Here is a 22,586-nt window from a genome sequence, read left to right on the forward strand (position 1 = left end):
TCTTCCACCACACTCTTCTCAGTCTCTTCTCTATTTATCCTCTCTGCCTGCCGGCCCCATCTACCCTTTTTTCCTGCTTAACTATTGGCCATTCAGCTCTTCATTAGACCAATCAGGTGTTTTAGACAGACAAAGCAACAGAGCTTTACAGAGTTAAACAAGTGAGATGTAAAAGAATACAACACATCTTTACATCATTAAGCCAATATTCCACAGCATAAAAGAATGTAACACATTCTTTAATATTACCCAACAAGTTTGTCCCATAGCATTGGTAAATACTTACCCGTGAAGGATGGTGGATAGACTGCAGGAGGATTGTGGAGTTAAAGCCAAGGATTTTAGAGCTCACATAAACTGCCATGGAAATACTTGTTAATCCTTGTTAATGCTGAGGATAGGTGTGATCTTTGTCACCTCCCGCTGACAGAAAAGCTGAGGCTCAGAGAGGTCTGTGATTTGCCTGTCACATGGCTACAGATGTGAAAAGGGAGATGACCTTCCATATCTGTGTATCCCCAGTAACCATGCTCTTGTTAGGGAATTTAAAGCCTGGGATTTCCAGGAGCCAGTGGATTCATCAGCAGACATGGGATTTGAGAAATGTTGATGTCAGATTCTTGGGGAGATTCTTGGGGAGGCAGCTTGCTTTGGAAGAGAGAATAGGTCTGGACATCTACACTGTCAATATGGCTTGTTCCAGCAGAGAGAGTAAGTGTCTTTCTAAGAAGGACACTATCTAGTGCACAGCTGAAAAACGCCTACGGGAGGAAGCAAAGCCCACATTTCAAAGGTATTTTCAGCAAGTCATTTAGCCCAAAAATATCTTAGTAATTTGAACTCTTTAAGAGAGTGTTATAAAAACAAAACTCACTCCCAGATGGTGGGAGCTGAGAAGGAAAGGATCTAAAGAAAGAATCCGGAGTATGGTCTGCAGTCTCGGCAAAAGATTCAGGTTCTCCTTTGGAAAATGAAGATGTTTTTGAATTACAGGATCTCATAAAAGCATCTGAAAGTGACAACTTTGATATTTCCATCCATCCCTTAGAAGACTTCATCGCTTTCACATAGACAGACAAATTTAAGTTGAAATGCATTTTTACTGGCAGTATTTTCATCCCAGATACTCATTCCTGCTGTTGGCTCCAAATCAAGGATGTAACCTTAATGAGTGTTTCTAATGAGTCCTCTAAGCTCCGGTACTAGGCTGGTATTTCATTTGTAAAACAGGGTTCTGAATTAAAGAAAGGAAGCAAGAAGGCTAGACAGGGCTGTTTCAGACGTGAGTGAGTGAGTGAGTGAGTGAGTGAGTGAGTGAGTGATCGAGTGAGGAGTGAGTATGCACAGCATGTCTCACATGAAGGTCTGTAAGTGTGAGGTGGGGTCCAGGTGACTGGATAGACAGGCACAGGTTGACTGGATCGACAGGCACAGGTTGACTGGATAGACAGGCACAGTTTGACTGGATAGACAGGCACAGGTTGACTGGATAGACAGGCACAGGTTGACTGGATAGACAGGCACAGGTTGACTGGATAGACAAGCACAGGTTGGTACCTCAGCCATCAGGACACTCTTACTTGAGAACTCAGCCCTTTGCCCCTATCCTGGTCATCCTGGGCAAGTCAGCTGATGGCTGTAGACTTGTCAAGGCTGGAATTCTGCTTAGTGTTTAACAGGACATCTAGGTCTGCAGGAAATGAAGGCTCTGCTTGATGGATTGATTCTTTAGCCATTTTTCTCCCTCCCCTTTGTCCTTTTAGAATAACTAACTTTATCTTTCAGAACCATCCTAGATAAAAATGATTTTCCTCAGACCATTTCTTCCTATCCCCTTTCTCCTTTATGATATCCACATATGTTCATTGTTTTCCTACAGGATTCCAAACAATTAGATACTGCAAAAATCAGCATTTCTCTTAACAATTTTTGTTGCCAACATTATCTTTAGGTACCATGAGAAATGCTCCCCATACTCTTGGGAGTTTGATCACTTGGTTCCCCATTAGTGATGCTATTAGATATTTTTGCTGGAGGAAATATGTCACTGAGGGTGGGTTTTGAGACTATATTGCTTTACCCTACTTCTGGTTTTCTCTGTCTGTGTTGTTTTTATGGTGGAAATGCCATCTGTCAACTTCCTGCCCTTGCCTCTGTGCCTTCCAGCCGTGCCTCTCTCTGGAGATAGCTCTTACCGCTCTGGAATCTTAGACCAAAACAAACTTTTTCTTTCATAAGTAGCTCATTATGGTCAAGGTGTTTTATCAGAGCAACATAAAAGTAACTAATGTAAGCTCCCACAGGCACTCATTAATTTATATGTATAGATATGTGCATGCAGGTACAAGAAATAACAGCAATTTTTTTCTCCTCCATTGTCTTAATTCACCTAGAAGTATTACTTTAATTAAATTTGTTGAGGACTTCTCTTAAAATAATATAGAACTCAGCCGATTCCTGGAAATTAATTAACCTCTCTGGGTGTCAGGTTTCCAGCGCCAACCTGTAATCCTCCATTTCATTGTTGCTCAAACAGGGTTCTTGAACACTCCTTGGGACACTCAACTGTACTTTTTGGGATTTGAGATATGATAATGGGTGGAATCAACAGTGGACAGTCCACATCCTTCAAGGTGCATTTTGAGGCCTTCTCTATCTATAAATCAGCTGGCATCTTCTTACCTAACAAGCATTGTCAGACCTTCTTACCTATATGGAAACTGAGGCAGTTCAAGTCCTAAAGTTGGGCATTAAAAGGACCAGCGCTGGGCCTTGGTGCAGGATGCTGAGACTCACACACCTGTAAAGCATAAACAAACGTCCATTCTTTTTCTAAAGCCTGCACAAATGCAATGCAGATACAGAGAGCTTCGCAATGCAATGGGGAAATGGTGCAGTCGTATCTGACAGGAATGGGAATGGTCATAAAGCCAGCACAGCTGCTTGACAAAGATCCAGCAAAGCTGAGCTGAATGATGGCTGCTATACCACTTTTGGTTTTGATCTCTGCATGTTGCATACTTGGGGGACGTTTAATATTTGTACAGTTTGGGGATATTGGATTGATGAAAAATTTCTTATGAATCACTTATGCCTTCTCCCGGGAATATTGCTCCCAAGCTTCCCCCAGAAAAGTCCTGTGCATGCTCCCCCTTTTTACAGACATATCCTTATCTACTTGAAGGTCTTTCTTACACCTTGGAGATTTCTGTGTGCATAAGGAAGTCAGAGATCTCTTTATGAGTTTATGAGATCTTCTTAAGACATCTGCCCCTGTACTTACTCGGGAACAAGATTATTGAAACAAACTAAACTTAAAAAGGTCACCAAGAATCGGTGGGCTATGAGTTGGTGGCAGATCAGATTACAATCCTCTTCCCACTATACACTCAGAAATTATGTGGCATATACAGTAACAAAATTAGATTAGCTGGTTACCTCTGTCCTACACAGGGACTTATATTTATGAGCAAAGAATGATGAAGAACGATAATAAAAGAATGAGGTTGTCAGGACCTTCCTTTCTTAGAAATGTTAGCTATTGCAGAACCACTGTAGTGCCATAAGACCAAGGAGCAGACAATGCCAGGATGAGACATATAAACAAATTTTATAAATAATATAAACATTAAACTATGTCATAAATTGAATGATAATTGCTATAGCTTTGGCCTAAAGATTTTTCTTGGGCCTATTTGACAATTGCCACTCAGACCATTAATAGTTAATAATACACTTCTGGGGACATGGCAACCTGCCCAGGTTGGCTTGAAGATTTTCTTTCTGTCTAGCGTCCTTGAAGCCACAAAGGCTGGCATCCTGAGAACGAGCTATTGTATGCCTCTAGATTCTTAAAAATTGGGTTATGGGAATTGACAAGTAAAAATGCTATCAAAGACAACTGTTTATCAATGAAGACAAAACTTGAGGGAAAATGATTGTAGATGATAACTCTGTTCTGTCACAGTTTATCAATAATGATTAAACTTATGACCCCAGACGTGTAAGAGAAAAAGTTAAACACATGTCCGGAAACAAAAGTGATATGATCTGTGTTTAGGAACAACATGTTTCCTGAATTTTGTATAAATAATGAAGCATTCTAGTCAGTCAGGCTACAAGATGGCTACTTCTTGGCTCACTCCTCCCCTCGCCTGCCTGCTCCTTGCCTCAGTTCTGGAACCTGTCAACCAACAGGCCCATCCCGATCAGGGAAACACAGTTTGAGGCTTGTACCATTCTTTGTTTGGAAAACATATGTGCTCTTGTGTGCGAAGTTGTATGAGAGTCTACAACTCTCCCCGAAGCCAGTGAGTCTGGGAAAACTGGATTTTTCTACATCTGAGGGAAGGCAGGCTATCTGGGGAGTGGGTCTTGGGGTTATAACTGCCATGCCATGGACAGTACATGTCCTTTGTGAAAGGGTTTTGTGGTAAAAGTTGCAATAGGGCCAGGGAACGCCACAAAAAACACACACCACGTAACAGACCTCACACAAGAGATCTATTGGGGAGGTATGTGTGTGTACAAGATGGCTGCCTCTGAATGGGGATGGAGAAATGAGAGTGACTCGGCTGTGGTAGAGGGCTTTATAGGGTATGGAGCATGCACATAGGGAAAATACACAATGGTGAAGACGTTTAGGGGTTGTAGGCACTAAGTTGTTGAAGAACCTGTTTCCAGAATGTGGGCAATTTCTTAGTTAACTAACTCTTTGGCCTTAGGACGTCTTTGAGAAGTTGTTGGATCTTCTTTATGTCTGAGACCAACTGAGTGGAATCCCCACCTTTCCTGAGGATGGACAGGCACTTGCCTAAAGCTAAAATGAGCCCCTTTAAATATGCATAATGTTGTTAAAGATAAATTCTCTTCGACTGTGTCACACATGACCCTCTTATTTAAATCCAAATCCTGTGCCTTAATCTCTATAAATCATCTTCTGTTTTAATCTCTATGCATCATCTTCTGTTTTAAACTCTATACATCATCTTCCATCTTAATCTCTATACATGATCTCCATTTTAATCTATATAATCCTTTTAATCTCTATACATAATCTTCCTTTTAATCTCTATAAATCATCTTCAGTTTTAATCTCTATACATCATCTTCATTTTTAAGGTCTAACCACTTCAACTAAACTAGGAAACTTACTGATGAGCCCAGAAAGTTGTTCTCACTATAAAGTAGTGTTGCTTGGGGAATCCAGTCCCTCAAAAACAGCTTCATGGAAACTTGTCTTAGTACAGATAGTAAGTCATTACTCCCAAGTTAGTACAAATTTGCCACCTGTATAGAATTGCCCCACATCCTCAGTCAGGGGATGTGGGGCAATTTATTTAAAGAACTATTTAAAGTCACGCTGGCCTCTCTGTTATAGCAAATACCCGTAAAGAGCAGGGAAAGGTTAGTAGAAACATGAGCTAGGGCATGAGGACCAAACCTGCTTCACTGTCTGCCTCTTTAGCTGCCATAATTATCAGCCGGCTGCCCTTTTTCATTGTCTCACTATAATTTCAGCTCTCTCATGTAGTCTTCATTTTGTCAGTCCATTTCACACCACAGAATAAACTTACTCTGTTGACCTGCATGGTAGCTGAAGGCACTTTATGTTTAAAGAGTCCATTTAAGGCTGAAGCAGGGGAAAGAATTAGAGGAGAAATTGATTGTCGAAGGGCTTTTTGCAATCCCCACTTTGCTAAAACCGAACATTTCTCTCTCTCAGCTCTCTTAACCTTTATTTAGAACTAAATAAATCACTCGTTTCAGAATTTATGCTCTACACTAAGGTCTGCTGGTAAGAACTTGCCTTTTCACCAGATGTCATTATTCAATGTGTAAGTGCAGCATCCTCAAATAATCCTGTCTGACTGCTGACCTCTCAGTGACCCCATGTCCTCGGTGGGTTTATTGGGTAACAGGGTTTGTGGTCACCCAGCTCATCTCTGCCTACCTCTGGAAGACATGTGACTCACCATTTGCTGTTGGCTTCTACTTGTCTTGCAGCAGGTCAAGTAAATGGTTTAGATTATAGATTTCATTTTGGTTTTTCGTAACAGGGTTTCTGTGTGTAGCTTTGGAGGCTGTTCTGGAACTCATGCTGTAGACCAGGCTGGCCTTGAACTCACAGAGATCCACCTGCCTCTGACTCACGAGTGCTGGAATTAAAGGCTCGTACCACCACCACCCATTGATTATGGATTTCTTTTTTATTCTTGCTGACACCCCTCCCCAGTCTGATACCACTTTATGTATTTATAGATATACATATGCATACACACACACACACACACACACACACACACACACACACACACGGGTTCCTGTGTGCCGTTTAGATTCAGCTTCAGCTTTGGCATTCTTAAGGCCTAACATATTAATCAGGATATCAAGTTTTCTGGAGAACTGGGGTGGGGGGAGACGTTGAAAATGTGGTATTCAGTTTTTCTTCCCCTAGGCGAGGGCATGCAGAAGCGGCTCCCAGAGTAGCAGAAACAGGACGGGCAGGAACTCATGATGACAGTGCATATGAGGGTTTGCTGGGCACTTCTGGAGGGGTTCCACCACCTTATGTCTGGGAACACGAAACTAGACAAAGACTCGTGGACAGCAATGTAGGCAGTGTATGCAAAGAAGACATTTCCAAGAGAGGAAGCAGGCTGGGGCAGCGGGAAAGGTTAGTGTCTCCAACAACTGTCATGCAGAGTAGGGGTTTTATGTCTTGTGGAATGGGCTTCTTAGCTTATTTCCATGCAGTGGGTTTTCTTGGGAATACTATGCTACATGTAATTCAACATACATCTTCATGCATCACATGTCCCTTCGGCATCTTAAATCTCTACCCAGGAGTGGGTGTTTTAATATTTTAATAGGCCATAGGTCACCCTCAGACACACTGGAGTGTCTCTGTGAATGGGCCTGTGTCAGGGATTTACTTGACAGAGGGTAGAAGATTTCTACTCTTCCCTCTTCCTGTTGGTTTCTTTTATATTTGAAGTTTGCAGCCTTTATCCAAGGTCTTCCAGACTTCACTCTCTGCCCTTTCCTGCCTCACATGAGTGCTGCCACGAGAGTTGGAGGTTGTTTTTGTCCCCTTTCATCTCCTGCCCAGCTGGAAAACTCCTGCATTCATATTCCCCCAAATTCTAGAAGCATCAGAGCGGGTCCAGAAGTCTCAGATTTGAGCAAGTGAAGTGTGCACCTGTGGGAAATTTAATCGTGTTGTGATTTCCTACCCAGCGCTGGAGAGAAAGTAGAATCTGACTCTCATCTGCTGCACTTCTTCAGAGAAATGGCAGGATGCTCTCTCTACCCTGTTCTCTGAGTGAGAAAATGAAAGAATGGGTAACGAATGGCACAGAGTTGGGCCACGTGAGACAGAGGCTGGCTCTGGCAGCTGCTGGATACTTGAGAAAAGACAGACAGGGAGAAAGTTAAGGACTATGCTCATTGACACAAATCTTAGGGATACATCTCCTGGCTTCTTCCCCCATAAATGGAAAGACCACAGCAAAGAGACAGGACATAAGGTTGGCTCTTTGCGCTTTCCAGTTTTTTTTCCACTCTGTGGAGGGAAAAGTCAATGTTTAAAACATGTTTTTAACCTTAAAGGACCCTGGGGCATCTGTTTGTTTTATCTGTTGTCAACTTGACCCTAGGCAAAGTCTGGACTGAGAACTTAGTTATGAACATGGAACCAATACTTGACATAGGAACGAATTTCAACATGGCCTCTGAGCCATCTCTTTCTCTGGAGGCTCTCAATTCAGAAGTAGCCCTGCCTCTTTGTGTACTCGTTCAGGGACAGCAGAGACTTTGGGACATTTGTAAGATTCGGTGTTTGTTCAGGCTTAAGAGCATCTTACCCAGTGGCCACTACCACATTTAGTAACAGTGCAAAGTACCATAACCTCCATACCTTGACATTTGGGTGAACAAGTTAAGTAGAAACGTTTCAGCTTCAGAACACAAACAAGCTCTCAAGAGCCCTAAGCAAAACTGAAATGAAAGGTCACTTGCTCATGGCCAGCAACCACTCTAGCAGCACCCCACCCTAGTAGCATCCGCTGCTGTCTTTTGACTGGTTACCAGTCTCCATTCTTGCTACCATGTGTCAGACCGTACCAGGCAGCCAATGGATTTCCTATTCCCAGAACAGTGTTGCAGTGTTACCAGTTCTGTTGCTCTTTTTCCTTGCCTCAAATGCAAGAAGACAGAACTGAGGGTCTCAGAATCAGAGAAAGGGACCCTGCAGTGTGAAATGCATGTCCCTTTTGGCTTCTCTTTTCCTGTTGTTCCCATGGCAGGCTTTTGAAGCATAAAATAAACCAACACTTTTATTCTTGCAAAATGTGAAATGATTGCTTTTAATGTAACAACTCCCCAAATGGACTCAATGCACTCTGCTTTTGCTTCTGCAGATGAGTCTCAAAACCAGAATGAAACCTAGAGAGATAGGACTGTGAGGAGGGACTACTATTAAAGTAGGGTCCACCAAAGATGCCTCAAGGTATTCTAGAGTAGCATCTCTAGTAAGCCCAGCATTCCATAACATATCTCTCTGCATGCAACAATTCCATTATTAGCTGTTTAAAACCAAGCTCGTGGTCTCATTCAGAAGAGCACAAGCAAGCTGCTGTGCTTAACTTTAGTTTGTCTGGTTGAACCAGCATCCATGCATGTCTCGAAATCTGAAATAGCCACTGTTCATGGCTCAGCTTTTATCTAAGACTTCATACAAATTCATGTTTATATTCCAAGTTTTATTTTATTTTATGTGCATTAGTGTTTTGCTTGCATGTATGTCTGTGTGAGGGTGTCTGGTCCCCTAGAACTAGCGTCACAGACAATTGGAGTTGTGAGCCACCATGTGGGTGCTGGGAATTGAACCCCGTTCCTCTGGAAGAGAAGCCAATGCTCTTAACTGCTGAGCCATCTCTCCAGCCCATGTTTATACTTTAAGAAAAACTTTAGAATGCTCACTCATTCATGGATGTTTATGTTTGCCTTTATCTTATCAGTGTTCTGAATTAACCGGTCACATTTTATTTCACTAAATGCCTCTGTGATCTCTTGTCCTGTTTGTCTTTGCTCTTACTTCTAGTGCAAACATACTTCTGGATGATGAGTTCCAGCCCAAACTAACTGATTTTGCCATGGCACACTTCCGATCCCACCTAGAACATCAGAGTGCTACCATAAATATGACCGGCAGCGGCAGGAAACATCTGTGGTACTTGCCAGAAGAATTCATCAGACAGGGAAGACTTTCTGTTAAAACTGATGTCTACAGCTTTGGAATTGTGAGTGTCACCCACTGGTTAGCTAAGTAAGAGAATCCACTGCCAAGATAGTGCTAAATGCCAAATCCTCAGAGCAGTGGTTCTCAACCTGTGGGTCATGACCCCTCTGGAGTCAAATGACCCTTTCACGGGGTTACATATCAGATATCCTGAGTATCAGATATTTATGTTATGCTTCATAACAGTAGCAAAGTTACAGTCATGAAGTAGCAACAAAATAATTTTATGGCTGGTGGGGGCAGGTTGACATCAGGAACTGTATTAAAGGGTTGCAGCATTAGGAAGGTGGAGAACCACCAGCTTGGAGGAAACATCTTAAGAGTTTTAACTTTAATACCTATTGATTTTCTGTTACTATCCAATACATGAGTTTTCTCTAATCTGTGAAGTAATAAAACACAAGCACATTAATTATAATGAAATCCATTGCTGTGTCAAACAGTTTAAACTAATACTGTACATGTTCTCAGGCTCTGTGGTTGACTTTGTGTGTGTTCCTTATAGGTGATCATGGAAGTTTTGACAGGCTGTAAAGTGGTGCTGGATGACCCCAAGCACATTCAGCTGGTAAGAATTGCTTCCACACCGGCACCTGTTTGCCAATTAACTGTCTGATGGTGTTCCAAGAAATAAGTGTATCTTCTCCTCATCCTAGCGGGATCTCCTCGTGGAACTGATGGAGAAGAGAGACCTCGATTCATGTCTGTCATTTCTAGACAGGAAAATACACCCCTGTCCTAGAAACTTCTCTGCCAAGCTCTTCTCGCTGGCGAGCCAGTGTGCAGCAACTCGGGCCAAGTTAAGACCTACAATGGATGAGGTAAGATAGACAAGGTTTTGTTCAGACATGATCTGTGGAAAATCCAAGTTGGACAAATTGTACATCTAAGTGAATTCTTAATTTGTGAGACAAATTCAGCCCCTCACAGAGAATTCTAGCCTAATAGATAAATTTTCTAACTTAATGGAATACCTCACACTATTGCTATGCCTGGAGAAGTCATTACTCAGTTGAACCATATTATTATTTAAAAAATACTGAATATGGGACCAGCAAGGTAGCTCAGTAGATAAAAACATGTTAGCCATGCAATCCTGGTGACCTGAGTTTGATCCCTGGAACTCATGGAAAGAACAACTTGTCCCTTGACCTTCACAAGCTGTCTTCAGCACACCCCACCACCATCACTAATAATAAATTAAAAAAAAATAAATCTAATGAAAAGTAGTTTGAAGGTGGTATTTTATTCAAAACCCATTAAGCTATTTGGTACACTTGTTTTCAGTGTTTTAAAAATGTATTCATTTGTCATGGATGTAATCCATTCATTTGTAAGCCAATATCATGACCATTTGGGTGTGTATTTTGGGAATACATAGCGGTCAAGACATGGTGACTGTTCCAAGCTTGCTGTGCAAACAATCAGATGAATAGACATGATTTTTTGACCCCATAGGCAGGTGTGATGACAGTCAGAATCCTAGGATGACTGGAAGGATTGAATCAGAACAGAGTGAGATTGCCAATCTGTGGCAACCAGGAGGGCCTTGCTGAAGTCAACAGTTAGCTGAGGGTTGGATGTAGGCAGCAGTATGGATGGGAGGACATCCTCAAAAGAGGCAATCAGCACTCTTGGCTCAGAGGCCATCACCCTTAGCTGTAAGACTTCAGGTAGTCCAGCATCACGGAGGTGAGATGAGGTGGAGGAGAGCTGGTGTGGTTAAAACTACAGAAGCTTCTAGGTGATAGAGGGGGATTCATTCTATTCTTGGAGTTGGGTGTTATCACCAGTCTGCTGCAGAGCTGTGGGAGATCTAAGCAAGGAGTTGCTCTGATCATAGTGTAAGGACCTGGCCTGGGATCCAGGGAAACAGACTCAGTGTAGAATCCTGTCCCAGCAAGATCCATCAGTGGTGTTGTAGGACAAAGTTGAGATCCAGAATGAGGGTACAGCATCATAGCTTTCCTTCCTAGATAGTTGTATGATTTTCCTCTTGATCTTCAGCTTTACCTATAAAACCAGAATAATGCCATTTGTGGAGATGAAATACATAAAAAACAAACACTTTGTAAATGCCCAAGATATCTGTATTTTTAGAGAGGGAGAATGGGAATTAGTATATTAGGTCATTAGTTTGCAAATCTAGTTTCATGCTCAAATCTTGTATGAAGCTGTTTAGATACCCTAAGCCCCTTCCCCCATTTTTTAATGACCTTCTCTTGGTTGGGGACAAGAGATATGTATTTTTAGAAAGCTCCCCTCTTTGATCCTGGCGTTTGGGAACTAGAGGTCATGTTATCCTTGATATACTCCATGAGAATCCTCTACTTTCTGTGGTTGAAAATGCAGACTCGGTAACAGATGGTTTTGCACTGTCTTGTGGGTTATGGGGATTGAACTAGGATCCTCTGGAAAGAGCAAGCAGTTCTCTTAATAGCTGAGTCATCTCCCTAGATCCAAATCATAGAGTCATCTGACACCAGCCATCTGCTCGCCAGCTCCGAATTCAGCAGTGGGATCCGACACACCGAGGCTGGGTGGCAGTTCTGTCTCCATCCACCAGCCTAGCAGGACCCAACACACCCAAACACTGCCGAGGCCCTGGTAACAGTGACACCTCCATCCACCAGAAGAGGACAGACATCAGAATATTTGATCTGTTTGCATCTACCAGAAAAGAACCTTGGTCCCATACCCACCAGGAGAACAAGAAACTCCTGCTATATCTACCAGAAGAAAGGATGAGAAGAGGAAAAGGCAAAAGCAATTCAACAACAGAAAATTCAATAGGATACCACTAGGAACCATTCACCAGCAAGACCTGAACATCACAATGCAGATGAACCAGAAGAGAATGGCCTTAAAAACATCTTCAGGAAAATGATAGAGGACCTCAAAGATTACATGAGAAAAATCCCTTAAAGAAATGGAAGAAAAAACAAACTAAAAAATAAAAGATATCAACAAATCTCTAAAGGAAACAGTTCAAGACGTAAAAACTGAAATAGAGACAATAAAGAAAGCACAATCTGAGGAAATGCTGGAAATAGAAAAGCTGGGTAAATGATCAGGAACTACAGATGTAAGCATAACCAACAGAATACAAGAGATGGAAGAGAGAATCTCAGGAGTTGAAGACACATTAGCGGAAATAGATTCATCAACCAAAGAAAATTTTAAGTCCAACAAATCCCTAACACAAAATATCCAGGAAATATGGGATGCCATGAAAAGACCAAACCTAAGAATAATAGATATAGAAGGTGAAGAAATCCAACTCAAAGGCACAGAAAACATATTCAACAAAATCATAGAGGAAAACTTTCCCAACCTAAAGAAAGACATGCCAATGAAAATACAAGAAGCCTACAGAACACCAAATAGACTGAACAAAAAAAAAGTCTCTTCGCCACATAATAATCAAAACACCAAACATACAGAACAAAGAGAAAATATTAAGAGCAGCAAAGGAAAAAGGTCAAGTAACCTATAAAGGCAAACCTATCAGAATCACCCCTGACTTTTCCATGGAAACTCTGAAAGCCAGAAGGTCCTGGATAGATATTCTACCTACACTAAGAGACCACGGATGCCAGCCCAGACTACTATACCCAGCAAAGCTTTCAATCAACATAGATGGAGAAAACAAGATATTCCATGACAAAACCAGATTCAAACAATACATATCCACCAATCCAGCCCTACAGAAAGTTCTGGAAGGAAAACTGCAACCCAAGGAAGTTAACTACAACCAGAAAAAAATAATCCCACCTTACCAACAGCCAAAGGGAAAAAGGAATAGAATCCCACACATAATCTCGCCACCATCACCAAATCAAAAACAAACACGAATGAACAATCAATGGTCATTAATACCCATCAACATTAATGGTCTTAACTCCCCTATAAAAAGATGAAGATTAGCAGAATGGATAAGAAGACAGAATCCTTCCTTCTGCTGCATACAAGAAACTCACCTCAACTTCAAAGACAGACGGTACCTAAGAATTAAAGGTTGGGGAAAGATTTTCCAACAAATGAACCCAAGAAACAAGCAGGGGATCCTAATATCCAACATATTGGACTTTAAATTAAATCAATCAAAAGAGATGAAGAAGGTTACTTCCTACTCATCACAGGAGAAATCGATCAGGATGAAGTCTCACTTCTGAACATTTATGCCCCAAATACAAAGGCATCCACGTTTGTAAAAGAAACATTACTAAAACTCAAATCACACATAAAACCACACACACTTATAGTGGGAAACTTCAACACCCCACTCTCACCACTGGACAGGAACACAAGACAGAAACTTAACAAAGAAACAAAAGAACTAATAGAAGTTATGGCGCAATTGGACTTAACAGATATCTATAGAACATTCCATCCAAATACAAAACAATTTACCTTCTTCTCAGCACCACATGGAACCTTTTCTAAAATCGACCACATACTTGGCAACATAGCAAACCTCAACAGGTACAAAAAAATTGAAATAACCCCCTGTGTCTTATCAGACCACCATGGTTTAAAATTAGAATTCAACAACAACACGAACTATAGAAAACCTAAAAACTCATGGAAAGTAAGTAACACCCAATTGCACAATTCATGTGTCCAGGAAGAAATAAAGAAAGAAATTAAAGATTTCCTAGAATTCAATGAGAATGCAGACACAACATAGCCAAAACTATGGGATTCTTTGAAAGCAGTGCTAAGAGGAAAGTTCATAGCGCTAAATGCCCACATGAAGAAAAATGAGAATAATAACACTAGAGAATTAATAGCACAACTGAAAGCTTTAGAAAACAAAGAAGCCAATATACCCCAGAGGAGTAGACACCAAGAAATAATCAAATTGAGGGCTGAAATCAATAAAATGGAAACTAGGAGAACAATACAAAGAATCAATATAACAAAGAGTTGGTACTTCGAGAAAATCAACAAGATAGACAAACCTTTGTCCAAACTTACCAAACAACAAAGAGTGAACATGCAAATTAATAAAATCAGGAATGCAAAGGGGGACATAACAACAGACACAGAGGAAATCCAGAGAATCATCAGGTCATACTTCAAAAACTTATATTCCTCAAAATTCAATATTGTCCTTGAAGTTCTAGCTAGAGCAATAAGACAACAAAAGGAGATCAAGGGAATACAAATGGGAAAGGAAGAAGTCAAACTCTCACTCATTGCAGATGATATGATAGTCTACATAAGTGACCCGAAAAACTAAACCAGGGAACTCCTACAGCTGATAAACACCTTCAGCAAAGTGGCAGGATACAAGATTAACTCAAAAAAATCTGTAGCCCTACTATATATGGATGACACATTGGTGGAGAAAGAAATCAAAGAAACATCACCCTTTACAATTGCCACAAACAACATAAAATACCTTGGAGTAGCACTAACCAACAAAGTGAAAGACCTGTACCATAAGAGTTTTGAGTCTCTAAAGAAAGAAATTAAAGAAGATACCAGAAAATGGAAAGATCTCCCATGCTCTTGGATAGGCAGGATCAACATAGTAAAAATGGCAATCTTGCCAAAAGCAATCTACAGATTCAATGCAATCCCCATCAAAATCCCAACACAATTCTTCACTGACCTTGAAAGAACAATTCTCAACTTTATATGGAGAAACAAAAGACCCAGGATAGCCAAAACAACCCTGTACAATAGAGGAACTTCTGGAGGCATCACCATCCCTGACTTCAAGCTCTATTACAGAGCTATAGTCCTGAAAACAGCTTGGTATTGGCACAAAAATAGACAGGTAGACCAATGGAATAGAGTTGAAAACACTGATAGTAACCCACACACCTACGAACACCTGACTTTTGACAAACAACCCAAATATATACGCTGGAACAAAGAGAACATCTTCAACAAATGGTGCTGGCATAACTGGATGCAAACATGTGGAAGACTACAGATAGAGCCAAGCCGTTAGCCCTGCACAAAACATAATTCAAAATGGATCAAAGACCTCAACATAAACCCAGCCACACTGAACTGATTTGAAGATAAAGTGGGAAATACTCTTAAATTGATTGGTACAGGAGACTGTTTCCTGAATATAACACCAGTAGCACAGACACTGAGATCAACAATTGATAAATAGGACCCCCTGAAACTGAGAAGCTTCTGTAAGGCAAAGGACACAGTCAGCAAGACAAAACGGCAGCCCACAGACTGGGAAAAGATATTCACCAACCCCACATCTGACAGAGGGCTGATCTCCAAAATATACAAAGAACTCAAGAAGCTAGTCTCCAAAACACCAAACAATCCAATTAAAAAATGGGGTACAGAACTAAATAGACAATTCTCAATAGAGGAATCTAAAATGGCTGAAAGACACATAAGAAAGTGTTCAACATCCTGAGCCATCAGGGAAATGCAAATCAAAACAACTCTGAGATACCATCTTACTACTATCAGAATGGCTAAAATCAAAAACACAAACGACAGTTTATGCTGGAGAGGATGTGGAGAAAGGGGAACACTTCTCCACTGCTGGTGGGAGTGCCAACTTGTACAGCCACTTTGGAAATCAGTATGGCATCTCCTCAAGAAAATGGGAATCAGTCTACCACAAGATCCATCAATTCCACTCTTAAGCATATACCCAAAAGAAACACATTCATACAACAAAGACATCTGTTCAACGATGTTCATAGCAGCACTATTTGTAATAGCCAGAAACTGAAAGCAGCCTTGGTGCCTCTCAATCGAAGAATGGATAGAGAAAATGTAATACTCCATTTATACAATGGAGATTGTATAAATCTCCAGCAGAAAAACAATGGAATCTTGAAATTTGCAAGAAAATGGATGGAACTTAAAGAAACCATTCTGAGGCGAGGTAACCCAATCACAAAAAAGACAAACATGATATGTACTCACTCATATGTGGATTTTAGACATAGAGTAAGGGGTTACCAGCCTACAGTCCACACTGCCAGGGAAACTAGTAAACAAGGAGGACCCTAAAAGAGACAAACTTTGTCCCCTGGAGAAGGGGAAAGGGTCAGGATCCCCTGAGCAAATTGAGAGCAGGGGAAGAGGGGGCAGAAAGCATGAGAATGAGAAGGGAAGAAAAGGAAGGGTGCAGAGGTCATGAGGGAGCCGAAAGGTTGAGTCAAGTGTAGATTAGAAGAAAGGATATGGGATAGGTAGAGTTTTAGTTGGGGGGATGGTAGGGAAGGAAGGGAGGGAGAAGGGAACTGGGATTGTCATGTAATTCAATCTTGTTTGTAATTTAAAAAAATCCAAAGCAAAAACAAAAACAAAAACAAATACAAAAAACAAATCATAGAGGCATTGAAGAGTGGAGACAGCCCTCGTTAAGAAGGGCCAGTTCACCCATCTGATTGCTTTGGGATTCAGAACTCTTAATTGATTATATATAAATTTATCAATAGGGTAATCTTGAACACTATTTATATCCAATTCTGCTATTTTCTTACTCAGTCAATATTCACACATCATTTGTTATTGGACCATGGGCTTTTTGTACCCTCTCTCTCCCACTGTTGTTTTAACTCTGAGCTTCAGCTCTATACTACAAAATGTGATTGATGGGGTATGGCTCAACCCATTGTGAATGGTGCCACCCTGGGCCAGTGGTCCTGGATTCCATAAGAAAGCAGTCTGAGCAAGCCATGAGGAGCAAGCCAGTAAGCAGCACCCCTCCATGGCTTCTTCATCAGCTCCTGCCTCCAGGATTCTATCCTGTCGGAGTTCGTGTCTTGACTTCCTTTGATGATGTGGGAGTATAAGCTAAATAAATCCTTTCCTTCCGCCCCCCACAAAAAGAAGAGAAAAAATGCACAGACTCATCTGACAGCACAGAGTGAGGTGGTGGCTGGTTCATGGCTGGGGTCAGGTGTCTGAAGTCTGTTGTTTCTTTCATACCTTCCATCAAGTCACTTGATGTGGCCCTTGAAATAAGGGGGCTTCTCCACTGTCTAATATCCTTTCTAATTAAAAATTCTGTGCTTGAACTTGCTTTATTTTTTATTTTACTTGTTTAATTTCCTAATTATGAAAATGAGAGAATATTCTTTACTAGGTAGAGAGGAAAATGTAAAATGGAGTGTCACTCAAGCTTCCCTCCATGTTTTTTCCTTTGCTAATCAGGTCCTGAACACCCTGGAGAGCACACAGCCTAGCTTGTATTTTGCGGACGACCCTCCCACATCTCTGAAGTCCTTCAGGTGCCCTTCTCCTCTCTTCTTGGACAATATCCCAAGTATCCCAGTAGAAGATGATGAAAACCAGAATAATCATGCAGTGCCTCACAAAGAAGCTTTGAGGACAGAGAGAGTGCCTCAGAAAATCCCCTTCGAGTGCAGTCAGTCTGAGGTTACCTTTCTGGGCTTGGACAGAAACACAGGGAGCAAGAGAAGTGAAGCTGTTTGCAATGTTCCCAGTTACTCTTGTGAAGAATGTTGGCCTCCAGGGCTTGAAGCAGCATCACAGGACTTAAGACCTACCGAGATTACGTTGGGCTCCTCTTGGGAAGTCCCAGGCCATTCTTATGGGAGCAAACCAATGGAAAAGAGGTGCCCCTCTGGACTCTACTGCAGTGAATATGAACAATCCGAAAAGCAGTGAACTCACCAGAAGATAAAGAAAAAAAAAGGCAAATGTCACTGAAGGCTGAATAATGTCACCATGAAAGGATACATGTTCCATGAGTAAGGCCAAGGGAGCTACTGACGGCGAATTTGTGTATTATAGATAAGCAGCCAGGCAGTTCTGTTCCTTCCTTTCCATTTCCCCAAGCTTAATGACTTAAAGAAATATGTTATCAGGGTGATGTAGGTGGACTTTTCTGTTCTGCCAGCCACTCCCAAATAACCACACAGAGACTTAATATTGATTATGACAATAACTCAGGCTTGTTATTAGCTAACTCTCACATTTTAAATTAACCCCTATTTCTTATCTACCCTCTGTCATGTGGGGTTACCTTCTTTCAACATGACACATTCATCTTGCTTCTCTTTGTGTCTGCTCAAGACTCCCTTCTTCTTCCCATCATCCTTTGGGTGTAGTTGTCCCTACTATATGGCCTGCCTAGCTACCTGCTGGTCAGTTCTTTTACTAAATCAATCAGAAGATATCTTGGCAAAGACACATCTTCACAGTGTACAAAAAGATTATCCCACAACAGGGTGACTGCCTCTCAGTCAAGCCCAAGCTAAATTAGAACCATTCCGAGTTATCCACAACGCTGGGTTCTGACAATCAGAGCCAAGCAAAGAGTGACAGGATCCTCAAGTCTCTCTATCACCATCCCATTGAGACCTCAGTGTTGCTAAGCCAAGAACCACCCACATCCCAGAACCAGGCACACATCCCTCCAACCCGCCTTCAGGGACCCAATGCCAATGGCCGTGTCGTTATAGCCCCAAATGCAACACTTTTCCACTGTCAGTTCTCCCAATGCACACGCTCCATATCCTTTATAAAGCCCTAGTCTTCATAGCCTGTGTCTTCCTTTTCCACCCTCACTGAGAGATAGCCTTTTGTACCCCCCCACCAATAAATCTCTTACATGAGGTCTGTTGCATGATGTGACTTTGTGGCATCCCATGGTGCTCCCATTACTACGGAAAAACAAACAAACAAACAAACAAACAAAAAACTATCAGTGCCCATCTTTCTACTAGGGTCAGCCCTTTGGATTTCGTTGGCTTCCTTTGGTCATAGGAAGTGCTAGAAATGTTGTAGGAAATGTCTAATTCGTAAACATTAATGGATGCCTTTTCAAAGAACTGTCTTTTCACTGTGATTGGCAGTTCCTAGTCTTTTGTTTATCACTGGTTAACCTGCCTGTCTGGAAGGGAGTCGAGTTCAGTCTTGGTCAGGCACGTTCTGTGGGGAGAGTGAATTCTGGTCCAAAGCCTGCATCTCTGTATCTAAACTCTTAGGAGAGTTTCCCATGCTAATCCAATTGTTATAAAAATTACATTTAAAAATTACAGTATTTTGTTGTTGTTTTCCTAACTCCAAGACCTGCTACATCCTCAGTAGAATGTGCAACATTTTGATCAAGTCATTTTGGGTCCTGGGGAAAGAATTGATCACAAGAGTCTGGATGGTCTCTTATTAGACAGTGTTCTGTGCCTTTCGGGGTAAGTTTTCTTCCTGTTGCTCCCAGAAGCCCCTTTTGAACACCTAGCTCAATTGTGGGTTCTACAGAGCAGCCCCCATCTCCCCTGTTTCTCCTCCCCCTGACACTACCTGCCTCCCCAGCCTCTCTAATTCCCAAGCAGGAAGGGTTCCCTGCATAAATATCTCCTCAGCAATTGCCTCTCACTCGGAATGAGTTAGGGGGCTAGGGTTTGGATTTTTGTGACTAAGTGGTAGTTGATTTTGATAGCACCCTTCAATACATATTATTTAGAATTGTGCTTGCAGATCCACACTCCAAAGGGTTACTTACAGCTAAGTAAAAAGATCTTCGGGGAGAAGCATTTTCCAACATAGAGTACCCATTCCTCAGACTTGTTCTCTGCTATCCATTCCCAGGTGACATAAAATTTTTAACTTTCGGGATTTAGTAGACTCTGGGCTGAAGTTATCAGTGGGAAATAAAGTTTATAACAGTGCAGAAAAGCTGGGAGGTTCAACTATGCTTCTGTGCTGCAAGTAGTGGTGTGTGTGGGGGAACATGGCTGATGGACATTAACTATAAAGGAAAATGCAGGCTGAACTCCAGGGGAAAGTAACCAGTTCTAAGGAGTCCTGTCTGGAGAAACCATTTTGTGGACATAAGTTACACAGGATGTAAGTATGATCAAAACTCTTCCTAGCTAAAAGATAAATGTCTTCTAGTTTTAGAGGGTGTAACAACCCAAAATTATGCTGTTTCTATAGCAAATTAACATACCAGTGTTACTTTGTGACACTGCCGTTTTGTAACAGTATAATGTAGAAGGGAAATATCCACTATCCCTACTGCACCATCAAGGGAAAGATGTCCTCAGGAAAGGAATTGGGCTGGGGGGGGGGGTGAAATTCATAAATGCCATGTAAGTGGAACCAGTTCCAAATAGCGTGTCAAAGCAGGGAATCAATAAATCCATCTCTTGATTATCCTGGTACTGATGATAATTGCATGTCATTCTGAAAGTGGACAGCTAATTACAGTGCGACTGCCAGTCTATCAGACACAGAATCTTGTCATATTTCTCCTTCATGATTCTGACTTAAGACTTTTAAAAAGAGCTGCGCTAACTTCAGCCTAGAGTAAATATTAATCTCTGACCTTTTACAATTTCCATTTTATACACCCTTCAGAAAAATGTGAGATTGCAGCAGGGACTGGGTATGAAGCCAATATGCCTGTTTATAGTAACTCCCTGCTGACAGTGCTAAGGCTGTCGATTGAGACACGAGGCACAGCAATCGCTGGCATTTTCATTACACGTTTGTCTAGCACTTTGAAGACAGGAAAAATAATTTATGTGTTTACTCATGGCATATATAGGCGATTAAAATGCACTTCCCTAATAAAAAGTAATCACTGTGTTTTAGAAGACCTCACTGGCACCACCCCATCTTTCTCCTTGCCTCACATCCTAGCACTATCATTCTGGTGTCAATAATGATCTGAATGAACTAAATAATATCATTCATTGTCTCTCGGCTAAAAGGGCTCATTGAGGATCCATTATACCTTTCCTCTCCCTCCTGTTCTAAATTTCCCTTTGCCTGAGTTGAGGTTTGCATTTGTCTGTATAAGTGGTTGGCCTTTGAAGGAAACAGAACACCTTCTCAGTATTTCAGACAGGAAGTATGAACTTGCCCTGGGATTGACTCCAGGAGCCATTTTCACTTTTAGGGATAAAAGAGAAAAATGCAGAACTAAGATCTGGGGACTGCTTTGTTGCTGCAAACCTGCTGCTGATGCTTCCAAATATTTCTTCTGAGGAGGAGGCAAGAATTGACTGTTTTATTTTTAATACTGCTACTGTTAGGGATCATTTTGAAGTAGAAAAAGAGAAGGCATCTCCTTCCCCTCCATGTTCTTTGTTTTTTCTTTTTTGTTTGTTTGTTTGTTTGCTTACTTGTTTTTCAAGAGAGGGTTTCTCTATGTAGCCCTGGCTGTGCTGGAGCTCACTCTATAGACCAGGATGGCCTCGAACTCACAGAAATCCACCTGCCTCCACTTCCCGAGTGCTGGGATTAGAAGCGTACACCACAGCCACCACTGCCCGGCCCCCTCCATGTTCTCAAAGATAAGTTGGCTGACAGGTTCGTGGAGGAAATAGAATTCTTCTCTAAACTATAAAAGAAAACAGTAACAGGAATAATTGGAATTGTGGTGTCATGCACTGACCCTGGGAAAAGACCATAGACTAATTCAGTCATAATTACAGGATCTATTGATTAGCTGCTAGCAGGATGACAGCCTAAAGCTGGGTCTCAGGCATGTTGTGAAGGAGGAACATGGGGAAGGGAATTGTAAAAGGCAAAAGCCACAAGAAGACCTTCAATGTCTACACAAGCAAGCAAAACCTGCTCTGTTCTGCCAAGTTAAGTGGTCAAAGTGACCCAAAATAATACTTTGGCATCCGCAGAAGCAAGTTACAGAAGCCAGAAAAGCAGTTAGTCATATCATAACAAATAGATGTCACAGCGGTACATTTCTGGGTGTGGGTCACTGAGTCAGCTTACTGGGAACTTATCTTCCAGGCTTGGAGTCAGAGATAAACAGCTAGTGGGGACCAAGATGGATGCTTAGCATAAAATAGTGTTTCTTTAGTCACCACATTTCACACTGGCTCTAAAATCATATGAATCAAGTCATTGACTGACATTTATGTGTATAGTCTGGAATCCAGAAGGAGACGCTAATGCTAGTGACTAAATGATCTTGCCAGTGAGAGGGAGAGCAAGTGGACAAGGAACAAGTGCTTCCTTCTGATGGGGGCTGTCCTTCTGTATATATGTTTCTCTTATTGGTTTATGAATAAAACACTGGCTAGCTAGGCAGGAAGCATAGGTGTGTCTACCAGACAAGAGAAGGCTGGGGAGAGGAAGGCAGAGAGGCAGCAAAGAGACACCATGTAGCAGAGGAAGGAGTAACAGGTCCAGACCCTTCTCTGACAATATAAGACCTCTTGGAAATACTTAGATTAATATAAATGGGTTAATAATTAAAAGAGAGCTAACCAGTAAGAAGCCCTAGCCATTGACCAAACAATTTATAAATTAATATAAGTCTTTGTGGGTTTATTTGGGGCTAATTGGC

General features: G+C 41.5%; 1 protein-coding gene across 1 annotated transcript in view; it reads left to right on the forward strand.

Annotated features, from left to right (window-relative positions):
- Positions 1-19,267, forward strand: part of Irak3 (interleukin 1 receptor associated kinase 3) — a 56,062-nt gene extending 36,795 nt beyond the window's left edge. Inside the window, exons 9-12 of the mRNA XM_027392321.2 lie at positions 9,104-9,302; positions 9,807-9,869; positions 9,958-10,122; positions 17,459-19,267. Coding sequence (XP_027248122.1) covers positions 9,104-9,302; positions 9,807-9,869; positions 9,958-10,122; positions 17,459-17,935 — 904 coding nt within the window. The 3' untranslated portion in view covers positions 17,936-19,267. The remainder of the gene's footprint in view (positions 1-9,103; positions 9,303-9,806; positions 9,870-9,957; positions 10,123-17,458) is intronic.
- Positions 19,268-22,586: the final 3,319 nt, after the last annotated feature.

This window comes from Cricetulus griseus, assembly GCF_003668045.3.
Source record: "Cricetulus griseus strain 17A/GY chromosome 1 unlocalized genomic scaffold, alternate assembly CriGri-PICRH-1.0 chr1_0, whole genome shotgun sequence".
Taxonomy (NCBI): Eukaryota; Metazoa; Chordata; class Mammalia; order Rodentia; family Cricetidae; genus Cricetulus; species Cricetulus griseus.